Source organism: Neoarius graeffei, chromosome 16 (genome assembly GCF_027579695.1).
Source record: "Neoarius graeffei isolate fNeoGra1 chromosome 16, fNeoGra1.pri, whole genome shotgun sequence".
NCBI classification, from domain to species: Eukaryota; Metazoa; Chordata; class Actinopteri; order Siluriformes; family Ariidae; genus Neoarius; species Neoarius graeffei.
In genome coordinates, this window is record NC_083584.1 from 55200574 (window position 1) to 55227247 (window position 26674).

The following is a 26674-nucleotide window of genomic DNA, read 5'->3' on the forward strand; positions in this document are numbered from 1 at the left end:
TTAATAGGATGCAAGAAACAATAAGCCTCAAAAAGTGCAGTTAAAGGGAAAAACTACTCAAGAAAGATTGGATATGTGGAAGGAACACTTTTCAAAACTTCTTGGTCAGCCACATATGAATAGCACAGAGCCAGTACAACAAAGAATTCAAGATACACTGCCAATCAACACAGATCATTTTACACTTGAGAACTCCAACAGAGCATAAACTCTTTATCTAGCAATAAAGCGTCTGGTGTTGATGAAATTCCTGCAGACATTTGGAAAAGTGGTGCACTGAACAATGAATTACAGGATGTTTGTAACAAATTGCTACTCAAGGGAGATAAACCAGCAGAATGGTCTAAAAGTATAATAGTCCCAATCCCAAAGAAAGGAGCCTTAACAATGACACAAAACTACCATGGGGTAGCACAAACCCCAATAGCAGCCGAAATATATAACAAGATGCTACTCAACCAAATCTGGCTGCACCTGGACCCAATCTTACAAAAAAAACAGAATGGCTTTAGAGTAAACAGATCTGTGATTGGGCAGATACTTACTTTCAGATGATTAGTGGAAAGAATAAAGGCTAAAAACCTAACTGCAATATTAATGTTTGTCGATTTTAAGAAGGCCTTCAACACTTAATAGGTACAAGATGTTATCTAAGCCTGTGGAATACCTGACACAATTGTTTCAGGAGTAAGTTTAATGGATACTGATACATTTGCTCAGGGCCGTCGACGGGGGGGACAACCGGGTATTTTGTCCCGGGCCCAGGCATGAGGGGGGGCCCAGAACTGGTCCCTCATGAAGATGCCATTAATCATTCTGTTTCATTTCAAAATGTGTTGATTTGGGGGAGAAAAATGTGCTATATTTGCATTCAATGAATGATTTCTGGTTCTTTTGCCTTTATTGTCTTCGAAAATAGATTCAAGAACCCACCTACCACCCCTAATGCAGAAATGGTTTGGTCTTTGATTAAGGCGCCAAATAACACGGCACTATTCCATCATAACGCTTCGACAATAAGCATGCGAGCCCGTTTGCCAACATGCACAAGTCAGGAGCAAAGAAAAGAAAAGAAAAGAGAAAAAGAGATGAAGAAGCCAAGAGCCTCAGGGGCTCACTGCATAGATATTTTAGAAAAGATTCAGATGATGCAGCAGGTGGTGAAGGCAGTGGGGCAGCTGAACCAGGTAAGACACAGATAACTTTTTTCCAGCCCCGTAATGTAACCCCAGCACGCGCGACACGCCATTCATAATTATAAAGTACAGTGTAAAAAATGAACTCTGATTTTCGTGGAATTTTAGTAAATTTAATAAAGAAAAACTGTTAATTTCACAAAAAAATATCAATATACTCTATTTTGAGCAAAAGTTGATTAAACTTACTTGAATAAAATAAAATTAGACAGGGATTCATTTATTTAACTAAATTAACACATTTTAAAGAGGCTTGTCTACTTCATAGAAGCTGTATTGAATCGAGCTCATTTTTAAAGAGTAGGATGAAAATGCACTGCATTGCGTGTGAGGAATCATACTCATTTTTAAGAAGTAGAAGCTACTATTTCCGGTCTGTGCAGTTCACTTTCCGCCAAATCCATGCGCGGGCATTCGCTCTTTCTGAAGGAGACACGTTGGTGGCAGGTCGCACATTTAGCGAGACGTTTGGACGTCTGTTTTGCTTCTTGAATCTTCCGAGGTAAGTTGTAAGATACTTTTGGCATGATGTGTAACATGTAAACTGCCGTACTTTGCCTTCCAAGATATTAATGGCATTTTGGCTGGTAGGGGTGGATATTGATAAACGACTAGCTGTCGTGGTCGTCAGTTGATAAAGTTAGTGTGAGGAACAATGGCGTGATTTTACCGTTTACGTGTGTAATCATTTGATTTTCATAGAGGCAAGGGTCATGTCAGAAAAACGGAGTGATGTTTACTGGTGCTTCATTTTACACCGTCGTTTCGTTGTGAACTAGCTATGCTAGTCTAGGTGGACTAGCCACAGACACGTTTTAAAGCATGCTGGGTTTATTTAAAATGGTATAATAGTGTTGCAAAAACACAAATGGTGTGTGCTTTAAGAATATTTGACCGCTAACTTGTATGGTAAATCAATAGTAGTTAGCAGACTAGTGCAATCCGGTGAGATGAGACGAGACTCATCGGTGAGTTCTCCGATGAGAACTTTAACTTGCTTCAACTACACACCAAGGCTCCTGGGTCTCTTCCAGAGCAAAGGAGGGGCCTTAGGGGAAAGACTCAAGGCTAATATGAGCCGTCTTTTTGAGGTAATGCATTTACTGATGCTAAAACCAATTGACTCATTGTTAGTCCAACATGCATCGCAGTCATACTCATTTCTCCAAAACGTATGAGTTTATAAGTGTGATATATTCACTTGTAAACAAAGTTTTTGGAGATTCAACACAGGATGGAAAGGAATGTTGTGACAAATTGAGTATTCTGCTCTGAGTGTTTCAGTGGTCCTTATACAAAGAATTATGTGACTATCTTTGCAGGATCCCAACAACATTGACCTCAGGAGAGAAGTGGTCATCTTATCCCTGATTGACTACCTGGGAGAAGAAAAAAAGGCACTGATAAAAGAATACCACGTAAGTGACCTAACATACATTCACAAAGTTTATTACACATCCTCAGTTAGGAATACTTAAGTTTGCACTGGTAATACCTTTTTTTCTATAGCACACCACCCAAGTAGATCCAGTTTTTCGAGCTCACACCTCTCACAGATACAGACAAATTGAAAAACAAACGCAAAGCTTTGAAGGTGCAGTGTGTAATATTTTTAGTACCGGTAGTTTATTTCCAGAATTAATGCCACCCATTCACAAATGCTACTGAAAAATGTTAATGTTTTATCACTTAGTCTCAAATCAATGACTTGAAGGTGAATGCAGCCACTGAACTAGTTCATTGAACCTATTTGAGACAGATCTGCGTTGAGCTCCTTTTTATTATCTGCACTCAACAGAATAACTAGTTAGAAATGCAAGTCCCTCTACTGTGTTGTGGACCTGTTTGAGTTTTATCTGAGTTGCTCTGGGTTTTCTTTTCAGTAGAAGTATTGCACATCATATTGCTTAATTCTGAGAATAACACTTTGTTTTTGTTTTGTTTGTTTGTTTTTTGTAGTCAGAAGACCTGGCCCAAGAAGACCAGCAAGTGATGAAAATCTGTGTTGTCGCAGATGAGGTTGGCATTGTCCTGGAAAGTGTAAGGGTGATGCGTGGCTTGGGAAACATAGCAAGTGCATGCTCTGCTCTTCTTGGCCTTACCTATGCTCTGAATCTGAGCTATCCCAAGGAACTTAAACATATGTTTGAGACCTTTCAAAAAATCTTTCTTGAAGTGGAGGAGGGGAAGCTTTCAGGGAAACTACATTCCCTGAAAAACAAACTGAAGTAATTGAAGAGTTCAAATGCAAAACCCTCTAAAAGCCATTACAAAATTTAAATTGCATTTTCTCATTCAGATTTATAGAAATTAAAACTTAATTTATAGAAACACAGCATGTTTTTGGAATCCCACCAAAAAGGCACTTGGGGAGTTTTGCATCTGAAATCTTCAAGCATGTTAGGGTTCAATCCAGCGAACCATGGCTAAATAAATTTGAGACTCATTTCCCTGTTTTTTGAATTTGATGCCAATATCCACATTTAAGCCATTTTACACTTCAGTGTAACTTCAGTTGTTCATTGTTGACGCTATGCTGCTTTCCTGCAACAAAACACTGATCACCGCCAGTAAACACACACACACACCATAACGTGTTTGGGGAATGTAAAAAATTAGAGACCAATTCTGTTTGAAAATTAGAGAAAAAACAGAATGATTTAACCCCCACCAGCAAAACAGAAATGCGCCCACACACACAATCGCTGCGTGTATAACAATTTAATGGAACACATCGACCAATTCTTTACAGATGCACAACATGGTTTCCTAAAGGGCCGTTCTACAGTTACTCAGTTGTTGTCGTTTTATCATAACGTGGGACTAAGTCTGGATAAAGGTCTTCAGACTGATGTCATTTATCTGGACCTAGCTAAAGCATTTGATAGTGTATCGCATAGAAAACTGCTTGTCAAACTCACTACCTACGGCATTTCTGATACTCTTCTTAAATGGATGGAAAACTATTTAAGCGATCGTCACCAGAAATGTATTATCAATGGAGTGACGTCTTCTAGTCTTCCCGTTACTTCTGGAGTACCACAGGGCAGTATTCTAGGTCCTCTTCTATTCCTAGTATATGTGAATGATCTACCCACTGCTGTTAACAACAACGTGGTCCTATTTGCAGACGATTCTAAACTGTGCAACGAGATTAACTGTGAAGATGACGCAAAAAATCTTCAAAGTGATCTTGATACTCTTAGCGTCTGGAGCAAGCAATGGAGTCTCCGTTATAACAGTTCAAAATGTGAAGCATTGTCAATTACCAGAAAGAAATCACCTATAACCTATCAGTATGAAATGGACGGTGTGCCACTAAATCAAGTAACATCACAAAGAGACTTAGGTGTAACCATTACATCTAACTTAAAATGGGACTGTCACATCATTAAAATTGTCTCAAAAGGGTATAAAATGTTGGGTTTTTTATGTAGACATCTAAATAAGAATTTCAGTCTTACAACTAGGAGATTGCTTTATCTTACATTTATCAGATCTCAAGTGGGGTATGCTAGTGAACTTTGGGCTCCCCAAACTATTTGTAGCATGCAGCGACTTGAACAGCTACAACGTCGTTCAACCAAGTTTATTCTTAACCTACATTGGCAAAATAAAGTACCTTACATAGATAGGCTTAGGCAAACTAACTTATTGCCCTTAACTTACTGGCATGAGGCTAAAGACCTCATATTTTATTTTAGATGTCGTTTAGGATACTACAACATTAATATTACTGACTTTGTTAAACCTAAAATGTCTATTAGATCTACGCGTAATTCGTCCGACTTAGATGTTCATGTTCCTAGATGTCGTACTAAACTTTTCCAAGCTTCCTACTTTAATCGATTAGCCAAACTGTGGAATAATCTCCCAGTTTTTATTCGCAGCTCCACTTCGCTTGCTCAATTCAAATCTTGTTTGCTCAAGTTTTATAAAGACGCTAGTGACAAGTCATACAATCAATTTAACTTTTTAACCTGGAAATCCCTGTGTCCTAAATGTTCTTCCTCTCTTAATCTTCTTCTACCTAAGCAATGTTGTTATTAACTAATACTCGGATATTAATTAACTATCATATTAATTGTTTAAGAGTTGTCCATATTTACATGTTTTATGATTATCATTAGATTATCTCATCTATTTAGTATTTAGTTGAAATTATTTTAGTCATATAGGCGGCACTGTTATTGGAGCCTAGCTCTGTTGTGTTTGCCCTGCCATTTACTAAGTTTACTAAGTTTTTTATTACATAATTTCATTTTATATCTTATTTTTATTGTTAGTTTATTTGTGCAATGGCAGAAACTTAATAAATCAAGAGATGAAAGCGATAGGTAACGATGCTGATGAGTGTGGTGTGATAGAACATATTTGATCAATTTATGCCACAGGGAGAGAGCTGCACAACTCTGTACAACTTCTTTTTCAGTTCAGGTTTCAGCTTCAAAATGTCCCTGGTACTGTTAATGTTCTTACAAGACGAGGCCTTGGATTTTTTTTCCCCTTTTGTTTGGCATATTGGACCATAGGGGACCAGTGCTAAATAAATTGGTGACACATTTCCTTTTTTTCATACCTAGGTATTTCCTTTTTTTCATACCTACCTACAAATGTGCCATTTTACACGGCTATGTACAACTTTTTTTTTTCCAAGAACTTTTCACTTCAGTTTTCAGTTTCGCATTTAACCTGCTACTGTTAAGACATTATTATTCTTACAAGCCAAGGCCTTGGCTAGGTTTTCTTCTGTCAGGCATATTGTAACTCTAGCGATCCAGTGCTAAATATATTGGTGACACATTTCCTTTTTTTTTTAATTAATGAGAAGAAATGAGAAGAAATAAGAAAAATAAGATAAATTAAGAAATTCAGTTGGTCCATGTTAAGTTTGTTTCACAGTTAACCAGCTACCGTTTAGCTTTGATGGTACACCAACCAAATGTTGGTTCTGTACAACTTCAATTTTAAAATAATGTTCAGTTGTACTTTCACTTGAAAGTAAAATAAAAGGCATAAAACGCATAACAGCGTGGTCTCCTTTCTTATGTTTATCTAGCAATTCTGATATTGAAATGAAACAAAATTAAGCAATATTAATTACATTACTGGGTAAGATACCTTAAATATAAAGTACATTTAAGCAAATACATAATAAAATTCTACCTACATATAAGTTGTTACACCTACTCATTGTTTTTAATCTAACTTACTTAAAAAAATTAAGAACTCATTTTTAGTGGGTAAATCTATTTGATCACTTTTTTAAAGTAAATTTACTTAAAATTCAAGAAAGTAATATCTACTCATTTATAATGCGTGTAAATAGCTGCCTCACTTTTTTTAAGTAGATTGGGTGATTCATTTTTTACAGTGTAGGGGATAGCAGGGTACACTGAGTGAACACTGAAATGCACAGGGCATTGAATTATTTCATAAACATATCGGTTTAATAACACTGTGTTGCATATATCTCAATGAAGCAAAGAATAGCACATTGGCCCGCAATCATATCCAAATGTTTTAGGCACGCTTGCTGAGCTGCGCTGAGCTGGACTCCGGTTAGCTGAAAGCCCGTGGAACGCTGCCTCTTGTTAATTAAACCTTATTTTGTTGGAAATCATCCCGTGTAGATACGACGGCATGTGAAATTGCCAGCTAGATAGAGTTTAATGTAACGAATGGGCTATAAATGGGGTGTTTTGAGGTTAGTCTGTTGCAAAACATTAAACTTTCGCTTAGACTGGATACTCTTCAAACAATTCCCTTGCTCAAGTGAAAAATGATAGGCCTGTATGAAAAGCGCAATTAATGAAAGTAGCCTGATAAGCCCTAAATGAATAAAACAACCTCTGTTTTATTGTTGTTGCTTACATGTTAAGATTTTGAAATCTTCTCGGTCCAGTTCTATATCCAGGGAACGTTGTAATCCTTTTGGTTTATCCGTAATAAACGTGTCAGCCCCCAGGTCAGATAGGCTAATGTTACGTGGTTGGGAGGGTGTCAATTTTTTTTGTAACATTCTAAATCGAGTACAGAAAGGACGTTTATGAAAAACAAGACAAAAAAATACACTGAAAAACTCACTGTACACATCACTAGTGGTGATGCTTCTATGTTCAGATTTTGGGAAAGCCATAACTCCGTTCTCATTGAGGCCCAGTTCCATCCCGTAAACAATCATTTTGGTTTATCAACTACCTGCGCTCAAACATGTCACAGGAGAGGCTCAATGGGCTGGCTATGCTCTCTATAGAGCGCGAACTTGCAAAGAAGCTGGACTTCAATGACCTTATTGACGACTTTGCCACAGCAAAAGTCCGGCGCATTGCATTTCGCACCTGAATAGTTGCAGACTAAGGAAATGTTCAAACTGTAAATATGTTGAAATAAAATGGTTGACTGTTATAATGGGCTTGGAATACCTGTTATTTAAGAGTTGGAGTGAATGGAGACTGTGAAAAGAGGGGTTGGGTGTGGGTGGTTGCTGTGTGGCGATGTGCGTGCGCGCGTATGTGTGTGTGTGTGGGAGGCACTCAGATTGGGGGGGGGGGGGGGGGGGGGGGGGGCGGCACTCAGATTATTTTGTCCCGGGCCCAGCCAAAGCTGTCAACGGCCCTGCATTTGCTAAAGTATTGTCTCCTAATGGTGAAACCGAATTCTTTTCCATACTAGCAGGCATCCTACAGGGTGATACACTAGCTCCATTCCTATTTATTGTCACCCTAGATTATACAGTGAGAACAGCCATAGATGGTCATGAGGAATTTGGATTTACCCTTGAACAGAGACAAAGTAGACAATACCGAGCAATGACAATTACTGATATTGACTTCACAGACTATATTGTACTGATACCAGACAACCTCAAAAAAGTTCAGAGTCTTCTAACTAGAGTGGAATCAGCTGCAAAGGATGTGGGACTCCATATCAATGCAAGTAAGACTGAGTTCATGGTATTCAATCAGCAAGGGTTAGTTCTTACCACTTAGGACAACAGTGAGCTGAAGCAGACTGAAGATTTTCAATACCTCAGGTCTTGGATTGCACAAAGTGAGAGAGACATGAATATCAGGAAAGCAAAGGCATGGGCAGCACTTAATAAATTAAAGACAATCTCAAAGTCAAATCTCAGCAGGCAGCTTAAAGTTCGCTTATTCAGAGCATCAGTGGAAAGCATCTTATTTCCGGAGCAGAAAGTTGGACTTTAACAAAGACATTGGAGGAACAACTGGATGGTTGCTATACCTGATTACTACGTGTTGCATTAGACGTCACTTGGCAAGACCACCTAACAAATGAGGAACTCTACAGAGATATAACCACGAGCTGGCCTAGTGGTTAGCGTGTCTGCCTCTCGATCAGGAGATCACGAGCTCTACTCATGGTCGGGTCATACCAAAGACCATCATAAAAATGGTACCTACTGCCATCTGGCAACTCACGCTGTAATACAGATGCGAGTGGGGAAGTCAAACTCTCACGGTTACCAGAGAACTAGCTCCCCACTGTAACCCTAGCTATATAATAGGTGAGAGGCCGAGGGCTACCGAAATGGAGATCGGCGCCGCACCTTAAGGAGTTGAGTAGTACTGGGACAGGAGACTGCCTGGGAAGACCAGATCCTGGCATGAGAGGGATTTTGACTTGATGGAGATATACCATCAATCTCAGCAACCCTTTGAGAATGCAGACTAAGATTTTGCAGCCATATTCACAGGAGTAAGAACGAAGTTGCATCACAGCTTTTGTTTTGGGAACAAAAGCATGGTAAATGAAGTAGGGGCCACCCAGAAACAACATACCGTATATAGAGCAGATGGAATGAGATACAAATTTACCAAGAGAGGTACTTCCCAATGGATCAACGAGATCAATAGAGAAAGTTCATCAAACAGGTACATGAGTGCACTTGATGACCATAATGCCAAAGATGACAGTTGTATGCACATATCCCTCCCCTCCCCCAAAAAGCCAGTCGGGTCATACCAAAGGTGAATGAAGGAACATATTAAGCCAATTGTGTTTGGAATTTTTAAATAAAAGTCCTCTTGCACTTACATGACCCCTGACTTGGAATGAAACTTCTCATAATATCAATGAGAGTCCAGGTTATTTAAAGGGAGTAGAATGACTGCAAACAGGCAAGTTCAGTTAGTAATCAGATGACTGAGAGGGGATAACATGCTTGGCAGGAGGTGATGTGATGAGGTTGTAGGCTGAGGATCATGGGAGTTGTAGTCTTGCAGACAAAGGCATGAATGACACACCTCAGCATGCCCAATTACTATTTAAATCATAAAAAAAGATGTGTGGGGTAATTGAAAAACAAACCTTAGAATAGAACATATTTGATAATATGATGTGATTTACACAATTGAAAAAGCATCTTCTGTGTCATCTAAAATTAGATAATCTTACACAATGTTTTCCTAAAAATGTGCATTAAATATGTATACATTTTAATCTGAATATTTTACTGAAATCTGCTAGGGCTCTTATCAGTTTTCAAAGTGCAAAATCAGAGCTGAGGAAACACAGAGATTTGAGGCTTGAAGGGAACTTTAGCATCAGTTTCTCGTTGTTATGCCATGTCGTTTCCACTCAGCTAACTGTCAGCTAGCTGCTGCATTCAGTGATGCTAACTAATTAGCAGGCTATGAGAGATGTTGGCTCATATCCTGCAGTGGAATTGAAGTGACTGCTGTTATGGGAATCTGTCACAGGCATTCTGCACTGATATGACCCTGAAGACCCTGTAAGAAGCCATGCAATATCAGCTGTGTCTTTCTGAAACATATGACTGTTGATTATGCGTTGCTTTAATCTTGTCTCTCATGGAGCACACCCTGTCATAGGGTGTGGCATTATTGTTTAAAAAAAAACATTCACAGAGGAAAAGCAGGATATTGTTCTCTACAGCTACAATCAGTGTTAAAACGAACCCAAACTGTGAATGATTCAAAAGTAAATTGGCCTCAGTTTAGACTTAAAGGTGCACTATGTAGGAGTTACGGAGATCTATTAGCAGAAATGGAATATAATATTCATAATTGTGTTTTCATTAGTGTATAATCACCTGGATTTATGAATCACTGTGTTTTAGTAAGTTTAGAATGAGCCCTTATCATATCTACATAGAGAGCAGGTCCGCCATGTTGAGCCGCCAGGTTTGTACAGGAGCCAAGAACGGACAAACCAAACAAAATGGCATCTCTAGAGAGTGTGTTTCATGTTTTGTGTTTTTAAAAGTGGCAGAAGAAAGAACAAAAAAGAAGAATAAAGAAGGGGTGAACGTCACTGGAGATGTATTCTTGCTTGTGTAATTGTTTTGGTGGTTCCAATAAAATAATATTATGCTCACAGTTAAAGCCTGTTTGAAGTAAAATTTTATTCCTACACATGTAGTGTAAGTGTACACATAAAGCCTAGGCAAACACCGAGCCTAACAACCACATACAGTCCAAGATTCAAAAGTGTTTACGACACTAGCATTGTTAATTTTAGTTTTATATCACAAATTTACTGGAAACCAACCAAAAACCATTGAAATATTGATTAGCCTAACAGTCGTGAAGATAAACAAAAAAGTGTCTATGCATGTGGTGTAACTGGGATTAAACTGATGTTGTGTCACGGCTGGTGTAAACCTGCGAGATATTATTGCACCTGAAGCTGTAGGATCTAATACCCACTTGGAATGGGGGGTGGGGGAGGGGTATTCATTTGGTTGCAATCTGTAACGTCACCACTAGATGCCACTAAATCCTACATAGTGCACCTTTAAAGCTAGATGGCCTTTCAATTTCATAAAATCAGTGAAGTTTAGTTCCCTCTGAACTTTGGTCATTGATATATATGTTTATTTCTGTAATATCTCACAAAATATCAGGCCATTTCATTCTGTGGCTGGGAAGTTATTTAATTTGAGGGGATTCCCTAGCAAATAATGCGCATGAAATCGCTCGCTTCGCACAGTCAAGCAGACAGGCAGACAGAGGAAGTCCGTGTGCGCATGCACAGGTTTACCACCTTCTTCTGGGTTTTACAGCAGCTGGTATGCAGTGTTGCATTACTACCATCTACAGGTTTACCTTTGACCGTGCCCTGACAGTTGCATAATTCTGCCGCTAAACAAACAGCTGATCACACCAAGGTGCTTGCTGACCGCCAATATTTATTAATTTGGTCCTGCATTTTCTTTCCTTTGCAATATAACATCTTTTCTTCTCGCTTTCTGTTACTGTAGTTGGTCTTTCACATTTCATTCGCACACTCGTGTCCTCCATTTTTCTCTCCTGCTTCAAATTTGTATCCCACAATGCCTTGCACAAATGGGGAAAGCCCACCACGTGATGCATGACATAGTATCTTGTATTACGTCATGGTGAAGCAGGAAAAAATAGCGGAGAATTTGGGTCACATGGCTCAAAATTCAGTAATTGTTCTATTTAAAGAAATCTAGTAAAATTGGAAGTCTGTGATTCGAATTTAGTAGCTTTCGGTCCACTAAACAAAAATAATTGGGTGTCAGGGAAAATTATTTTTATGACCTAAACTTGAAAAATCTGAACGTTAGTCTACCTTTAAATGTAATCAGTATACACTCAGTATATGATATACTGTAATATTCAACATGTATAATATAATATTAATTTATCATGGAGACTTGAAAATATTGTCACTGCCCCGGTGTTTGATTTGGGAACTAGACTTCTCAACAAAAGTGTGTTTGCTTATGTAGGGACGTTTGTGTCTTGAAGACAGGTGTGGTTAATCAGAACACGTGATTGTGCTTGTGTATGTGATCTGACAGGGTAGAGGGCTGTGCATTACAAGAAATGGAAATAGTTGTTAATAATATTTAGAGTATGATCATATTTATTGTTAGTAACCTGCTTCCATGGTCTTGCTGCATGACAGTTTCCTGTTCCAGTGCAGAGCTCCACAGCACTGATAAGACTGAGTAATGCAGACAAAAGGATGTGAAGATCTGTCCTACCTTCAGCTCTCTCTCATGGTCCCCGCTGCAGAGAGTGTTGAGTGACACTTTGAATGATTTCCACACTGGATTTAGATTATTCATGATGGTCTGTAATGACAAAGGCAAAGTTGACCACAGAACTGGTATTTAGTTTGGTAGTGTGAGGTTGTTTGTGTTCGGGGGCATACCTCAGTTCTGTGCACGAGGGACCCAGTACCATCGTCATTGACTCTGAAGATTTCTAGAAATGGATCTGATTTGCTAAAAAAATCCTGAGACAGAAATGTGTGAACTGGACAACCTGGACAACTGCACTTATAAAAAAGCAGAGACAGAGTTCACTGGGGTAGGGATGAGTAGTTTATCTTCCAAAGTGCTCGATTATTAAACAAACTTTCAAGTGGTTTAAAGAAGAACAGAGAATCAAATTAAATCCAGCAAACAGCAGGAAAAGGTTTTGAGTCTCGGCAATAACTGTGACACAATTTAACTAATAAACTGCTTATGCTCAAATCTTTGTTCACAAATAATGCATGTGTTATAAAGGTCATACCTTGTCATCTAGCTTTCTAGCACTGAAGGCAAGTTCCACATAATCATCATTCCCAGATAATTCCTCTGCTGTTACCTGCGAGACCATCAGAGTGCAATTGCTTGGTGGAAAGATATCAGGCTGTGCCAGTCGCTCTGTGTGTGTGTGTGTGTGTGTGTGTGTGTGTGTGTGTGTGTGTGTGTGTGTGTGTGTGCGTATTTACTTACCGTTATAGAAGACTTGCCCGCTGTGTTGCCCTGTTTTAGTAACGCTTTGGAGAGTTTTCTCTGAGACACAATCTGTGCAGAGAAATGAGATAATGAGTTGGCAAACAGCAAACAATTCTGCAGCTTGAATCTTAACACAAGTGAAAACTTTATTAAAACTGATAAGTTGCTGCCAAAATGACTGTTAAAATGTAACTGACGAGGGATGTAACAAAAGGAACACCTTGCTCAGATTGAACCGGTAATGTATCCGAAACAAATACAACAGGCAGAGTTAGTTTCTTTCTTTCTTTTTTCTTTAAACAAAATCTTGACAGATTTTGACAAAAGCTTAATACTAAGAGTGTACATCAGGACTGTGATCCCGCAAGACAAAAGAAAAAAACAAAACAAAAAAAACCCCTCATGCAATCATGATGTTTTACTTTAATATTGAGCTTTTACTCTTTTTAACAGAGGTGTTTTGGGCATGTCCATGTTCAGCATTGAACTGATTTATGATGTCACACTCCCCAGTCCTGGTTAATGGTTCATATGAAAGTAGACACTCAGCGCTTTAAAAATTTGCAGGGATTATTATTATTTTTTAATGATCAAAAAAGCTTTAATTGTGCTTTCTATTTTATCTCTTTACCAGTGTTATTGTGGAGAGGTGTGAATTGTTGCCCAGCAGGGGGCTGACACCCCTCCATTTTCCCATCGCCCTGCTCACCAGCAGCTAAACACAAAGTCACGATACTCTACACACAGAAACCCAGCAGTGTCCTGACTAATCTTATAACAGAACTGCGGCAATAAAATAATTCATTTGTTTACACTGATTGAAAATGTCTGATGAGTCGATTTCCTTTTCATTGGTGTCAGTGATACAGATGGCTCTGTGTTACACCCCTACTATAAACAAAGAAAGGTTAAAGAGAGAGAGAATATTATACGGTTGCATGAAGGTATGAAGTTTATCTTCGAGTGGTGAACATATTCACAAGTGTGCAAAGCGAATGAGTGAACATATTTTTCAACATGAGAAGATAAACTTCACATTTTCACACCACTGTGTAATCTCATCTCATCTCATTATCTCTAGCCGCTTTATCCTTCTACAGGGTCGCAGGCAAGCTGGAGCCTATCCCAGCTGACTATGGGCGAAAGGCGGGGTACACCCTGGACAAGTCGCCAGGTCATCACAGGGCTGACACATAGACACAGACAACCATTCACACTCACATTCACACCTACGGTCAATTTAGAGTCACCAGTTGACCTAACCTGCATGTCTTTGGACTGTGGGGGAAACCGGAGCACCCGGAGGAAACCCACGCGGACACGGGGAGAACATGCAAACTCCGCACAGAAAGGCCCTCGCCGGCCCCGGGGCTCGAACCCAGGACACCACTGTGTAATGTTCTTTATATTATATGGACACATCCACAAAAAATATGCACATTAATCAAAAGAAGTTTTATTTTAAACCAATTTGCCATTCAGCTGGGATAGGCTCCAGCTTGCCTGTGACCCTGTAGAAGGATAAAGCGGATAGAGATGATGAGATGAGATGAGACAACGCACATCTTTCCAGTGGGAACACACTGGGAGTGACGTCATCAGATTGAAATATCGGGAAATATGTCAGTCAGAGCTGCAATGTATTTCATATGAAAAATGCAAATTTTTCAAAATGAGAAGATAAATTCATATCTTCAAGCCAATGTGTGATGTTCTTTTAATTATATAGACACATTCACAAACAAAAAGTACCCAAATTTATCAAAACAATTCATCAATTTCCTCACGAGTGACATAGAGAGATTTATGTCATGGTTTTGGTTCTCTATGTCTTGGATATAACTTGTATTAAAAAAATTAATGGCATATTTCCCAGTAAAACAGTCATGTCTATATAATGTATAGGTTTCTATCATTGCTTATTGCTACAACTTTTACAGTTTCTGTTATAACTGTTCTTGGTATTTATATAGGCATATCGGACGCTCACTGGCCATGCTGTGAAAATTGTGCATGCAGACGCTCATCTAAGTTTCCAAATCTTTCATTGCTTAACTCTTGAATATTTTCTATCGTGAATCCTATACTTTTATAATACTATAGTGAATACTATACTTTTACAATTAACATTCAGTTCTCCTTCTTTGTGATGTACGGTATAAATGAGAGTTAAGATCAGTTACATTGCCCAAATAAAGCCATTTGGTGAAACTCTGAAGAAGGGAGTGTACCAATTTAATGTTTTACCTCATTAGCATAATTAATAGTAAATAAAAACTAATTTGCATAATTGTTTTTTACAACCCCAATTCCAAAAAAGTTGGGACAAAGTACAAATTGTAAATAAAAACGGAATGCAATAATTTACAAATCTCAAAAACTGATATTGTATTCACAATAGAACATAGACAACATATCAAATGTCGAAAGTGAGACATTTTGAAATTTCATGCCAAATATTGGCTCATTTGAAATTTTATGACAGCAACACATCTCAAAAAAGTTGGGACAGAGGCAATAAGAGGCTGGAAAAGTTAAAGGCACAAAAAAGGAACAGCTGGAGGACCAAATTGCAACTCATTAGGTCAATTGGCAATAGGTCATTAACATGACTGGGTATAAAAAGAGCATCTTGGAGTGGCAGCGGCTCTCAGAAGTAAAGATGGGAAGAGGATCACCAATCCCCCTAATTCTGCACCGACAAATAGTGGAGCAATATCAGAAAGGAGTTTGACAGTGTAAAATTGCAAAGAGTTTGAACATATCATCATCTACAGTGCATAATATCATCAAAAGATTCAGAGAATCTGGAAGAATCTCTGTGCGTAAGGGTCAAGGCCGGAAAGCCATACTGGGTGCCCGTGATCTTCGGGCCCTTAGACGGCACTGCATCACATACAGGCATGCTTCTGTATTGGAAATCACAAAATGGGCTCAGGAATATTTCCAGAGAACATTATCTGTGAACACAATTCACCGTGCCATCCGCCGTTGCCAGCTAAAACTCTATAGTTCAAAGAAGAAGCCGTATCTAAACATGATCCAGAAACGCAGACATCTTCTCTGGGCCAAGGCTCATTTAAAATGAACTGTGGGAAAGTGGAAAACTGTTCTGTGGTCAGACAAATCAAAATTTGAAGTTCTTTATGGAAATCAGGGACACCGTGTCATTCGGACTAAAGAGGAGAAGGATGACCTAAGTTGTTATCAGCGCTCAGTTCAGAAGCATGCATCTCTGATGGTATGGGGTTGCATTAGTGCGTGTGGCATGGGCAGCTTACACATCTGGAAAGACCCCATCAATGCTGAAAGGTATATCCAGGTTCAAGAGCAACATATGCTCCCATCCAGACGATGTCTCTTTCAGGGAAGACCTTGCATTTTCCAACATGACAATGCCAAACCACATACTGCATCAATTACAGCATCATGGCTGCGTAGAAGAAGGGTCCGGATACTGAACTGGCCAGCCTGCAGTCCAGATCTTTCACCCATAGAAAACATTTGGCGCATCATAAAACGGAAGATGCGACAAAAAAGACCTAAGACAGTTGAGCAACTAGAAGCCTACATTAGACAAGAATGGGTTAACATTCCTATCCCTAAACTTGAGCAACTTGTCTCCTCAGTCCCCAGACGTTTACAGACTGTTGTAAAGAGAAAAGGGGATGTCTCACAGTGGTAAACATAGCCTTGTCCCAACTTTTTTGAGATGTGTTGTTGTCATGAAATTTAAAATCACCTAATTTTTCTCTTTAAATGATACATTTTCTCAGTTTAAACATTTGATATGTCATCTATGTTCTATTCTGAATAAAATATGGAATTTTGAAACTTCCACATCATTGCATTCCATTTTTATTTACAATTTGTACTTTGTCCCAACTTTTTTGGAATCGGGGTTGTACTAATTTTTCAAACTTTGTATTCAGTATACAACCATCTATGTGTCTGCCAATTTCCATGTAAATAGCTTGAAAAATAAAGTTAAGAAAAAACATTTGATCTCATTCATTAATGAGGCCCATTTTGGACCATGTTATCCTAATACAGAATATTACATGGGGCGGCACGGTGGTGTAGTGGTTAGCGCTGTCGCCTCACAGCAAGAAGGTCCTGGGTTCGAGCCCCGGGGCCGGCGAGGGCCTTTCTGTGTGGAGTTTGCATGTTCTCCCCGTGTCCGCGTGGGTTTCCTCCGGGTGCTCCGGTTTCCCCCACAGTCCAAAGACATGCAGGTTAGGTTAACTGGTGACTCTAAATTGACCGTGAGTGTGAATGGTTGTCTGTGTCTATGTGTCAGCCCTGTGATGACCTGGCGACTTGTCCAGGGTGTACCCCGCCTTTCGCCCGTAGTCAGCTGGGATAGGCTCCAGCTTGCCTGCGACCCTGTAGAAGGATAAAGCGGCTAGAGATAATGAGATGAGATGAGAATATTACATCAGCTTTCCAAAAATTAAGCCGTTTTTTCAATCTTTGATTTGTAATATCTCAAGAATGGATAAACATATTTTAATTCTGTAAAAAGTTTGCTGTTCTGCATCCAATTCTGATTTCAGTGAGAGCAGCTTCAAGCAAATTGGATTGAATTAAAATTTTCACCTGATATGCCTAATTTATATTTATGTCCATAACTATTGTTACCAAGTGACATGCTCACCAGATATACACTTTTTTACCACTTATGTTGTCTTCTAAGCTCACATTTAATGTCCCAAATTCCCTTTGGTGCATTTCCTGACTCACACTTAACCCTTCCCTAGTGCACTTATCGAAGTGTGTTTTCCTGCACTAGAGAAAACACACACCTGTCCAAGTGTGCACTCCAAGGCTCCTAGGAAATCCGCCTCCTTGAGTCCATTATGGTTGCTGCTGATGTCATGGAGCTCAAAGCGAAGACGTTGCACCTCTTCAAAGTAGTAGTCTACAGTAAAGACCTTGGAGAACACAGGGCTGATACTGCTGCGGATCACCTCGGTCCGGTCCACCTGAAACACAGACAACTCATCCAGTCAGAACACTGCTCATGTCTAATATGGGCCAACCAACAATGCATGTCTTTGTAATGTTGCTTTACAAACAAGGGGTGGGTTTCCCAAAAGCCTCTTAACACTATGAGTAACTTAACTAGGAGAGAGAGTGTTCATTGTGCTGCTTGCTCTACCATTTAACAATTATCTTTGTGCTGTGATTCTTTTGGGATACTCAAGCAAGGTTAGTTCTGTAGAAGAATATTTAACTGAAGAATAATAACAAAAAAAAAATCATTCATTAAAAAAAATTTTGGATTCAATGTTGAAGACTTCCTGGCACATCTGTCTGTGCTGAGCGGTGTGTGAGAACTGTAATGTTCAGTTTGAGTGTGATGTTAACATTACTCATGGATTATTCATGATCAGTTCTTGTTCTAGTTGCTTGGCTATTATCAGATATAAATTTAATGTAGGGCCTCATACAAAAGTGGCTTAAATCTGTGTGGCAGCGAGGGTGTGGTCAAGCGTCGGCTGTAAATGGTGAAGAGGCAGATTGAACCAGCAGGTAACAGGTGATGAGGTACACCTGTGTCAAATTACTGACTGTCTATTAACCTGTGTCTCTGTGTGTCTTTCAGACAGTCAGGAACAAGAGAGAGAGAGCTGTAACACCCTGTCGGATGTGTGTTCAAGTTTTGTGAATAGTCACTGATAAGTGTGCACAATAAAAATAACTCACCTGTTTTGAAGCCTGCTTCCTATTCTTCTGTTTCCCAAAGTCAGAGAACTGTTCCACTGGTGCTGAAACTCTGGACTGGGGAACAATTGCCGCCATGGGATCTGAGCCAGTCCGAGAACTCCTCAAAACATTCACTGATGACCTTCAACACCAGCAGCACGCCCTCGTTGTGCTGTCCGTCGACCTGGGTCAGCACTTCCGGACTTTGCTCGAAGCCCAGGCAGAGGATCGGCGGGTGATATGGAGCTGGGTCCAGTCTGCGGGTGCTCCAGCATGGGGCCGCAAGATGACCCCGACGCCTTCATCAAGCTGTTTGAGTGTGTTGTGGAGGCGAGCTCGTGGCCAACCTCACAGTAGGCAGCTTGCCTACTGCCGCTCCTGTCAGGGGAAGCCCAGCTCACGGCCTGACAGCTCCTGGCCACTACCATGCTGGAGTACCCCCACCTGAAACAAGCCATATTACAGCGGGCCGCAGCCCAGAACAGCAGTGCCAGCGCTTCCGCTCACTGGCTTACAATGAAGTGAGCCAGACGTTCACGTTCGCCCAGCAGCTCAGTTTGCCTGCCGACAGTGGCTTCTGGCTGGCGAGTGTGACGTCAAAGCCATCATTGAGTGAGTGACACTGGAGCAGTTCGTTGCTCAGCTGTTGAGTGGGATGTCAGCGTGGGTCCGGTGTTACTGAACAATGTTGCTGGAGGAGGTGGTCCAACTGGCCAAGGATCATCTGATGGCGTATCCGGAAGCAGTCTCTGTTACCACCCCCTCTCTCTCTCACTCACTTTCTCCTTCCCCCTGTCCCTCTCCTCAACCCTCCCCTACCCCAGACCTGCAGAAACAGGGGCCAACTCCCCTGAAACCCGCTCCCTGCACCCATGTCTATCTCTGTGTTTCTACTCTCCCTTCTCCTTCTGTGTCTGTGCTGCCATTAACCCCCTCTCTCTCTCCCCAGATGAACTCATCCATGCCCACCAGAACCGCGAGCAAGCCCAGGCAGGTCTGTAGGCACAGAGGGAAGACAGGGAATCAGCACTTTGACAAGGAATCGGGGCTATGGATTCATGTCCCTGATGCACCTCAGGCTTCCCCTGATTGAACGGGGGCATACAAGCTTGTTGTGAGTATGCAAGGGGGTACACATCAGGCTTTGGTGGATTCAGGTTGCAATCAGACCTCCATACCTCAAAGCCTGACTCAATGCAGAGCACTGGGAAATGCACGTTTGGTGAAGGTTGTGTGTGTGCACAGTGATATACACAAATATCCGCTGATGCCCGTCACTATCCACTTCTGGGGAGAAAACCATAATGTAGAGGCAGCAGTTAGTCTGAGCCTCACTCACCCACTGATTCTGGGGACCGATTGGCCAGGGTTTAGAACATGAATGAAACAGATAGTTGTGGGTGAGTCCTGCAATAGCACGTCATGGGGGGATCCTGCCACAACGTTGACTGGGGAGGCGGTCTCAGGACTGTCTGCATCAGCAGCGCATCATGATGATGGAGAGAGTGAGGAGAGCCCTCCTCCCTCTTTGGGGAATCCCTTAGGGGACTTCCCATTGGAGCAGACGTGTGACGAATCTCTGAGACACGCCTTTGACCAAGTGAAAGTAATTGATGGTCAAATCCTCCAGCCTAACATTGCACTTTCCTTCCCATACTTTTCTATTATTAAGGATAGGCTATATTGAGTGATGCAGGACACTCAAATGAAGGAAAAGATGACACAGTTGTTGGTCCCAAAGAGCTGCAGGGAACTTTTATTCCATGCGGCTCATCATAATCCTATGGCTGGGCATTTGGGGCAGGATAAAACACTGAATCATCTCATGGCCCGTTTCTATTGGCCAGGGGTTTGTGCTGATGTTCGCAGGTAGTGTGTGGCATGTCACGAATGCCAGCTGGTAAATCCAGCAGCCACACCAAAAGTGCCATTGTGCCCATTGCCACTGATGGAGATCCCCTTTGAAAGAATTGGCATGGATCTCATTGGGCCATTAGATCCATCTGCACGTGGGTATCACTTTGTGTTAGTCATAGTGGATTATGCAACGTGATACCCGGAAGCAGTGCCGCTCCGCAATATCTCAGCATGCAGTGTTGCAGAGTCACTCTTCCGCATTATCTCCCGAGTTGGGATTCTGAAAGAAATCCTGACTGATCAAGACACTACGTTTATGTCACGCACACTGCACAAATTATATGAATTGTTGGGGATTAAATCGATTTATACTAGTGTTTATCATCTGCAAACAGACGGGCTGGTTGAATGCTTTAACCAAACATTTAAGAACATAATTCATAAGTTCGTTCATGGGGATGCTAAAAATTGGGACAGGTGGCTCGACTCTCTTGTGCGCGAGCTCCCACAAGCCTCCACCGGGTTTTCCCCTTTTGAATTGCTGTATGGGTGCAAGCCCTGTGGTGTCTTAGAGATCATTAATCAAAACTGGGAGGAGGGGACTTCTCAAAGTAAAAATGAAATTCAATATGTTCTTTTTCTGCTCCTCCTACTCAAGCGAGTAGGACACTTCTTTGCTTTGCTCCTGCTTTCTTGATCTTTATTTCTATACTTTACTTTCTCATTGAATTTCCACTATTTTTTTTCTCATTTTATTTTTCATCTTTATAAGCTTTTAATTTAATTTTAATTTAATTTCCACTTTTTTTTTTACAAAATGCCAGGGAGCAAAAAATCCTGCAGAAAATGCATGGAATTAGAACAGAGGATTTCTATTCTGGAATCAAAGATTAATGCTCTGCCAAAGATGGACGAATTAAAAGCGATATCTCAGGAAAGGAGTACAGAAACAGTGGCTGAGAATGCAGAGATTGCACTCCGACAGACCGAGGACATTGCAGATCAAGTGGAAGAATTCATAACTCAAGCTGTGCAAAATGTGAGTACAGAAAACTGGCAAATGATGGGTGGTAAGCCCAAAAATAAAAACAGAAGAGTAATTACTTCAACACCAGCTCGTTCTACAAATTACAATAGGATCTACAATCCTATGGAAAATCCACAGCCTATAAGGCTTCAGAACAAATTTGAATGCCTCAGGGATGTGGAAGAGGATTTGTCAAGCGGACAAACACATAGTAAAAAGAGATCGCACCAAGATCGAAGAGCTGTGAGAAGAGGCAAAAAGCAGCTCGTAACACCACCTGATCCCACAACCCTTGTTCTTGGTGATTCCACTGTAAGACAATTAAAAGGTTATGAGATGATTATTTGTTGTCTTCCAAATGCATCCATCTCTGACACCAAAGACAGCATTTTGAGACTCATGTCCGAGCATAAAACTATTAAACGTATTGTTGTGCATGTGGGAGCAAATAATGTTTTCAGAGAACAGCTGTTTGTCCAAGATGATTTCAGAAAACTTTTTTCTGAGCTCTATAAGACTGGAATTCAATCTTTTATCAGTGGCCCACTCCCAGCGAGAGGAGGTTTTGCTTTTTCTCGACTTTTCAGTCTTAACACCTGGCTTGGAAAAACTTGTTCTTCATTTGGTATGAACTTCATAGACAATTTTAACGTTTTCTGGAATCGCAGAGAATTTTACAAGCCAAATAGCACTGAACTCAGCTGGATTGGAGCCAAAGTCTTAGCAGACCACTACAAACTTGCAATCTTTTCTCAGCCAGCACCGAGGAAAACAGTTGATAAGATGTCGCAGACTGACATAGTTACAAAGCCTAAACAATCATCTTTGCAAGTCGTCATCAAGGACACACAAACATCTGACTTGCAGGCCTCCCAACATTCAAGGACAGATGACTCCAGTTCTCCTTGGATGGATTTCCCAAATAGCATGAAAAAATTGCTCCCAATGGCTACACTCTCTTTTTCCAGCCCAAATCTGTCGCGACAAGCAGTGTACCCAGTTCATCAAAATTGTGTTCGTCCAGGACTTTCAGCTGGCTACAAATCTTTTTCACCATCCAAAAGATACATGTCATCTCCAATCCTTTCACCCTCAAACCAAATGGAACATTTAGAAAGTCTTGTTTGATGTACTCTGGGTCCCTGCAAATGGGTGTAGTGTTGGAAACCAGCTGGGACCCAATGTTGACACTATTCCTGTGTTGATAAGAAACAGAAAACATAGAGCACATTTAACCCTGGGGGTGAACCAATCTAATCTCCTTCCTGTTTTAAAACAGCATCAGAGTGCACAAGCAGATATTACTTCTAGAATTTTTGTAAAGCTAGCTCTTCTGAACATTAGATCACTTTTAAACAAGTCATTTTTAATTAATGATCTTATTTGCAAACACAATCTTGATTTTTTGCTTCTAACTGAAACCTGGCTGGATCAAGCAAATAGTGCTACCACCCTTATTGAAGCAGCTCCCCCAAATTTTAATTTTTTGAATGTTACCTGACAAGGGAAAGGTGGAGGGATCGCAAATATATTCAAAGTCTCTTTTCAATGTAAACAATCCTCACTTGGTGATTTTATGTCCTTTGAACACTTATGTGCACTTGTTACATGCTCTCCTAACATATTATTATTAACTATTTATAGGCCTCCGAGACATTCAGCCAAAGTCTTTCTTGAAGAGTTTGGTGAACTGTTATCAGTCATTTGCTTAGAGTTTGATTGTCTTATTATATCTGGGGATTTTAACTTGCATGTAGATGTAGTGAGAATAGGGTGTGGGTGGAGCACAGAGGACGGCAGGACAGAGATCAAGGTTCTCAGAAGGCTTTATTGCCGAACTTTTCAGTCGAACAATATTTAAACCAACAGGCAGAGACACACGCATGCACACACTGTCGGCCCTGCCGGGGAAGAAGCCCCCTTCCGCTCTCCCTTTCCCTCCTTAAGTAGGGCGGTTTACTGGGGAGAACACACACAAAACACAGGTTAATTACACTCAGGTGAAGCGATTCTGCCACTTACCTTCCCCAACTCCGCCCTCCTGTCACAGACCGGCGCTTGACCACGCCCCCGCTGCCACATACCCCCACCGCCCGACTCAGGCCGGGCGCCCGTCCGGCCCGCAGCCGACTCCCCCCCCCCTTGACGGGAGAGGAAGTCCGCCACGACCATCTGCGCCCCCGGCCTGTGGACCACCTTGAAGTTGAAAGGTTGGAGCGCCAGATACCAACGGGTGATCCACGCGGTGGCATCCTTCATGCGGTGCAGCCACTGGAGGGGCGCGTGGTCCGAACAGAGGGTGAAAGAGCGCCCCAGCAGGTAGTAATGGAGGGCGAGGACCGCCCACTTGATGGCCAGGCACTCTTTCTCGATAGTGCTGTAGCGCCCCTCACGCACTGACAGCTTCCGGCTGATGTATAACACTGGGCGGTCCTCTCCCCCCACCTGCTGGGACAAAACGGCCCCCAGCCCTCTGTCCGACGCATCCGTCTGTAACAAAAAAGGGAGAGAGAAGTCAGGGGAGTGCAAAAGTGGCCCCCCACACAGTGCAGCCTTTACCTCAGAGAAAGCCCGCTGGCACTGCTCCGTCCACTGGACCGGATCTGGCGCCCCCTTTTTAGTGAGGTCAGTCAGCGGGCTGGTGACGTCCAAATAATTAGGTATAAACCTACAATAATAGCCAGCCAGCCAGCCCCAGGAACTGTCTTACCCCCTTTTTGGTCTTGGGCCTCGGGCAGGCCGCAATCGCTGCTGTCTTATTAATTTGGGGACGCACCTGCCCGTTACCCAAGTGGAAGCCCAGATACCGTACTTCCACCCGCCCAATCGCACACTTCTTCGGGTTGGCAGTGAGCCCCGCCCGCCTCAGCGACCTAAGGATGGCCCTCAGGTGTTGCAGGTGCCGCTGCCAGTCATTACTATAAATAATGATGTCGTCTAGGTAAGCGGCCGCGTAGGTGGCATGGGGCCGGAGGACCCGGTCCATCAGCTGCTGAAACATAGCGGGCGCCCCAAACAGCCCAAACGGAAGTGTGACGAACTGGTGTAAGCCGAACGGTGTGGAAAAGGCCGTTTTCTCCCGGGATAATGGAGTCAAGGGGATCTGCCAATATCCCTTCGTCAAATCCAGTGTCGAGTAAAAGTGAGCCGTGCCTAGTCGATCGAGCAGCTCATCAATACGAGGCATTGGGTACGCGTCGAATTTAGACACCGTGTTGACTTTTCTATAGTCCACACAGAACCGGACCGAGCCGTCGGCCTTAGGAACTAAGACCACCGGGCTGCTCCAGTCACTGTGGGACTCCTCGACGATGCCCATTTCGAGCATGGCCTGAAGTTCTTCCCGAACTACCTTTTTTTTGTGTTCGGGTAATCTATAAGGACGGCTGCGCACTACCACCCCCGGGGCGTCTCTATGTGGTGTTCTATGAGGTTAGTGCGACCGGGCAGGGGCGAGAATACATCCGAAAACTCGGCCTGCAACTGGGCAACCTCCGTGAGTTGGGTCGGGGAGAGGTGGTCTCCACAGGGGACCGGAGAGGTACGAGATGCCAATGTCCCTTTTTGGACCTCCGGCCCCAGCTCCGCCTTCTCCGGAACTACCGACACCAACGCCACGGGGACCTCCTCTTTCCAGAGTTTTAACAGATTGAGGTGGTAGATCTGTAGCGCCCCCTCCCTGTCCATTCGCCTAACCTCATAGTCGACGTCCCCGACTCGCCGTGTGACCTCAAAGGGTCCTTGCCACTTGGCGATTAATTTGGAGCTCGACGTGGGCAACAGGACGAGTACCTTATCTCCCAGAGTGAACTCTCTAAGGCGCGTGCCCTTGTTGTACAGGCGGGTTTGCCGTTCCTGGGCCTGCCGCAAATTCTCCTGAGTTAGGTGGGTGAGCGTGTGGAGTTTTGCGTGCAGATCCATAACATACTGAATTTCGTTTTTGCTCTGTGAAGGTCCCTCCTCCCAATTTTCCCGCAGTACATCTAAGATGCCGCGCGGCTTACGCCCATATAATAATTCAAATGGGGAGAACCCCGTGGAGGCTTGGGGGACCTCTCGCACTGCAAACAGCAAGGGTTCGAGCCACTTATCCCAGTTACGTGCGTCCTCACTTACGAATTTTTTGATAATATTCTTGAGGGTGTGATTGAACCGTTCAACTAAACCGTCCGTCTGTGGGTGATAAACGCTGGTGCGGATCGGCTTAATACCCAGTAGCCCATACAGTTCGCTCAGTGTTCGTGACATAAACGAGGTGCCCTGGTCAGTCAGAATCTCTTTCGGGATTCCAACCCGGGAGATGACGTGGAAGAGGGCCTCTGCAATACTGCGTGCTGAGATATTGCGAAGAGGCACCGCTTCCGGGTATCGCGTTGCATAGTCCACCAGAACCAATATAAAGCGGTACCCTCGTGTTGACCGGTCTAATGGCCCGACGAGATCCATCCCAATTCTTTCGAACAGGGTCTCGATTAATGGTAGGGGGCGCAAGGGCGCTTTTGGAATGGCCGCTGGATTTACTAACTGGCATTCGCGGCACGCCGTACACCACTTACGGACGTCGCCGCGAATCCCCGGCCAATAGAATCGGGCCATTATCCGGGCGAGTGTCTTATCCTGCCCGAGGTGTCCAGCCATGGGATTAAAGTGAGCCGCCTGGAATACCAATTCCCGGCGGCTCTTTGGAATTAACAACTGGGTGACCCGCTCTTTCGTCTGAGTGTCCTGCGTCACTCGGTATAACCTATCCTTCAAAATAGAAAAATAGGGGAAGGGCGGGGTGGCGTTCAGCTGGAGCGTTTGACCATCGATTACTCTCACTTGGTCAAACGCGTGTCGCAGAGTCTCATCTCGCGATTGTTCCAGTGGGAAATCCGCGAGGGATTCCCCAATAGAAAGAGGAGGGGCCGGGGGCTCCTCACTCTGTCGGGGAGATGACGTAGACGGCTCTGCGACCGCCGCTCCAGCCAAAGCGACACCGGGACCCTCCCCCATCAACCGGCAGGACCCACTCTTTACTAGGCGTGCCATCAAACCCCGAAATCCCGGCCAATCAGTCCCCAAGATCAAAGAGTGGGTAAGGCGAGGATTAACCGCCGCCTTCACTATTGATTTTTCCCCTCTGAAATATATGTGGAC

At 42.4% G+C, this 26674-nt stretch overlaps 1 protein-coding gene and 1 long non-coding RNA gene across 2 annotated transcripts in view; one reads left to right on the forward strand and one right to left on the reverse strand.

The window, feature by feature from the left end:
• cpne4b (copine IVb) overlaps positions 1-26674 on the reverse strand; it is a 92168-nt gene that overhangs the window by 56467 nt on the left and 9027 nt on the right. Inside the window, exons 2-6 of the mRNA XM_060943202.1 lie at positions 17748-17927; positions 12940-13011; positions 12734-12808; positions 12369-12452; positions 12199-12288 (exon numbers count right to left, since the gene is read on the reverse strand). Of these exons, the coding sequence (XP_060799185.1) occupies positions 12199-12288; positions 12369-12452; positions 12734-12808; positions 12940-13011; positions 17748-17927 (501 nt within the window). The remainder of the gene's footprint in view (positions 1-12198; positions 12289-12368; positions 12453-12733; positions 12809-12939; positions 13012-17747; positions 17928-26674) is intronic.
• On the forward strand, positions 2200-3234 carry LOC132900870 (uncharacterized). Its single transcript, XR_009656813.1, has 3 exons — positions 2200-2287; positions 2519-2614; positions 3156-3234. It is a non-coding gene; the product is annotated as an uncharacterized LOC132900870 (long non-coding RNA).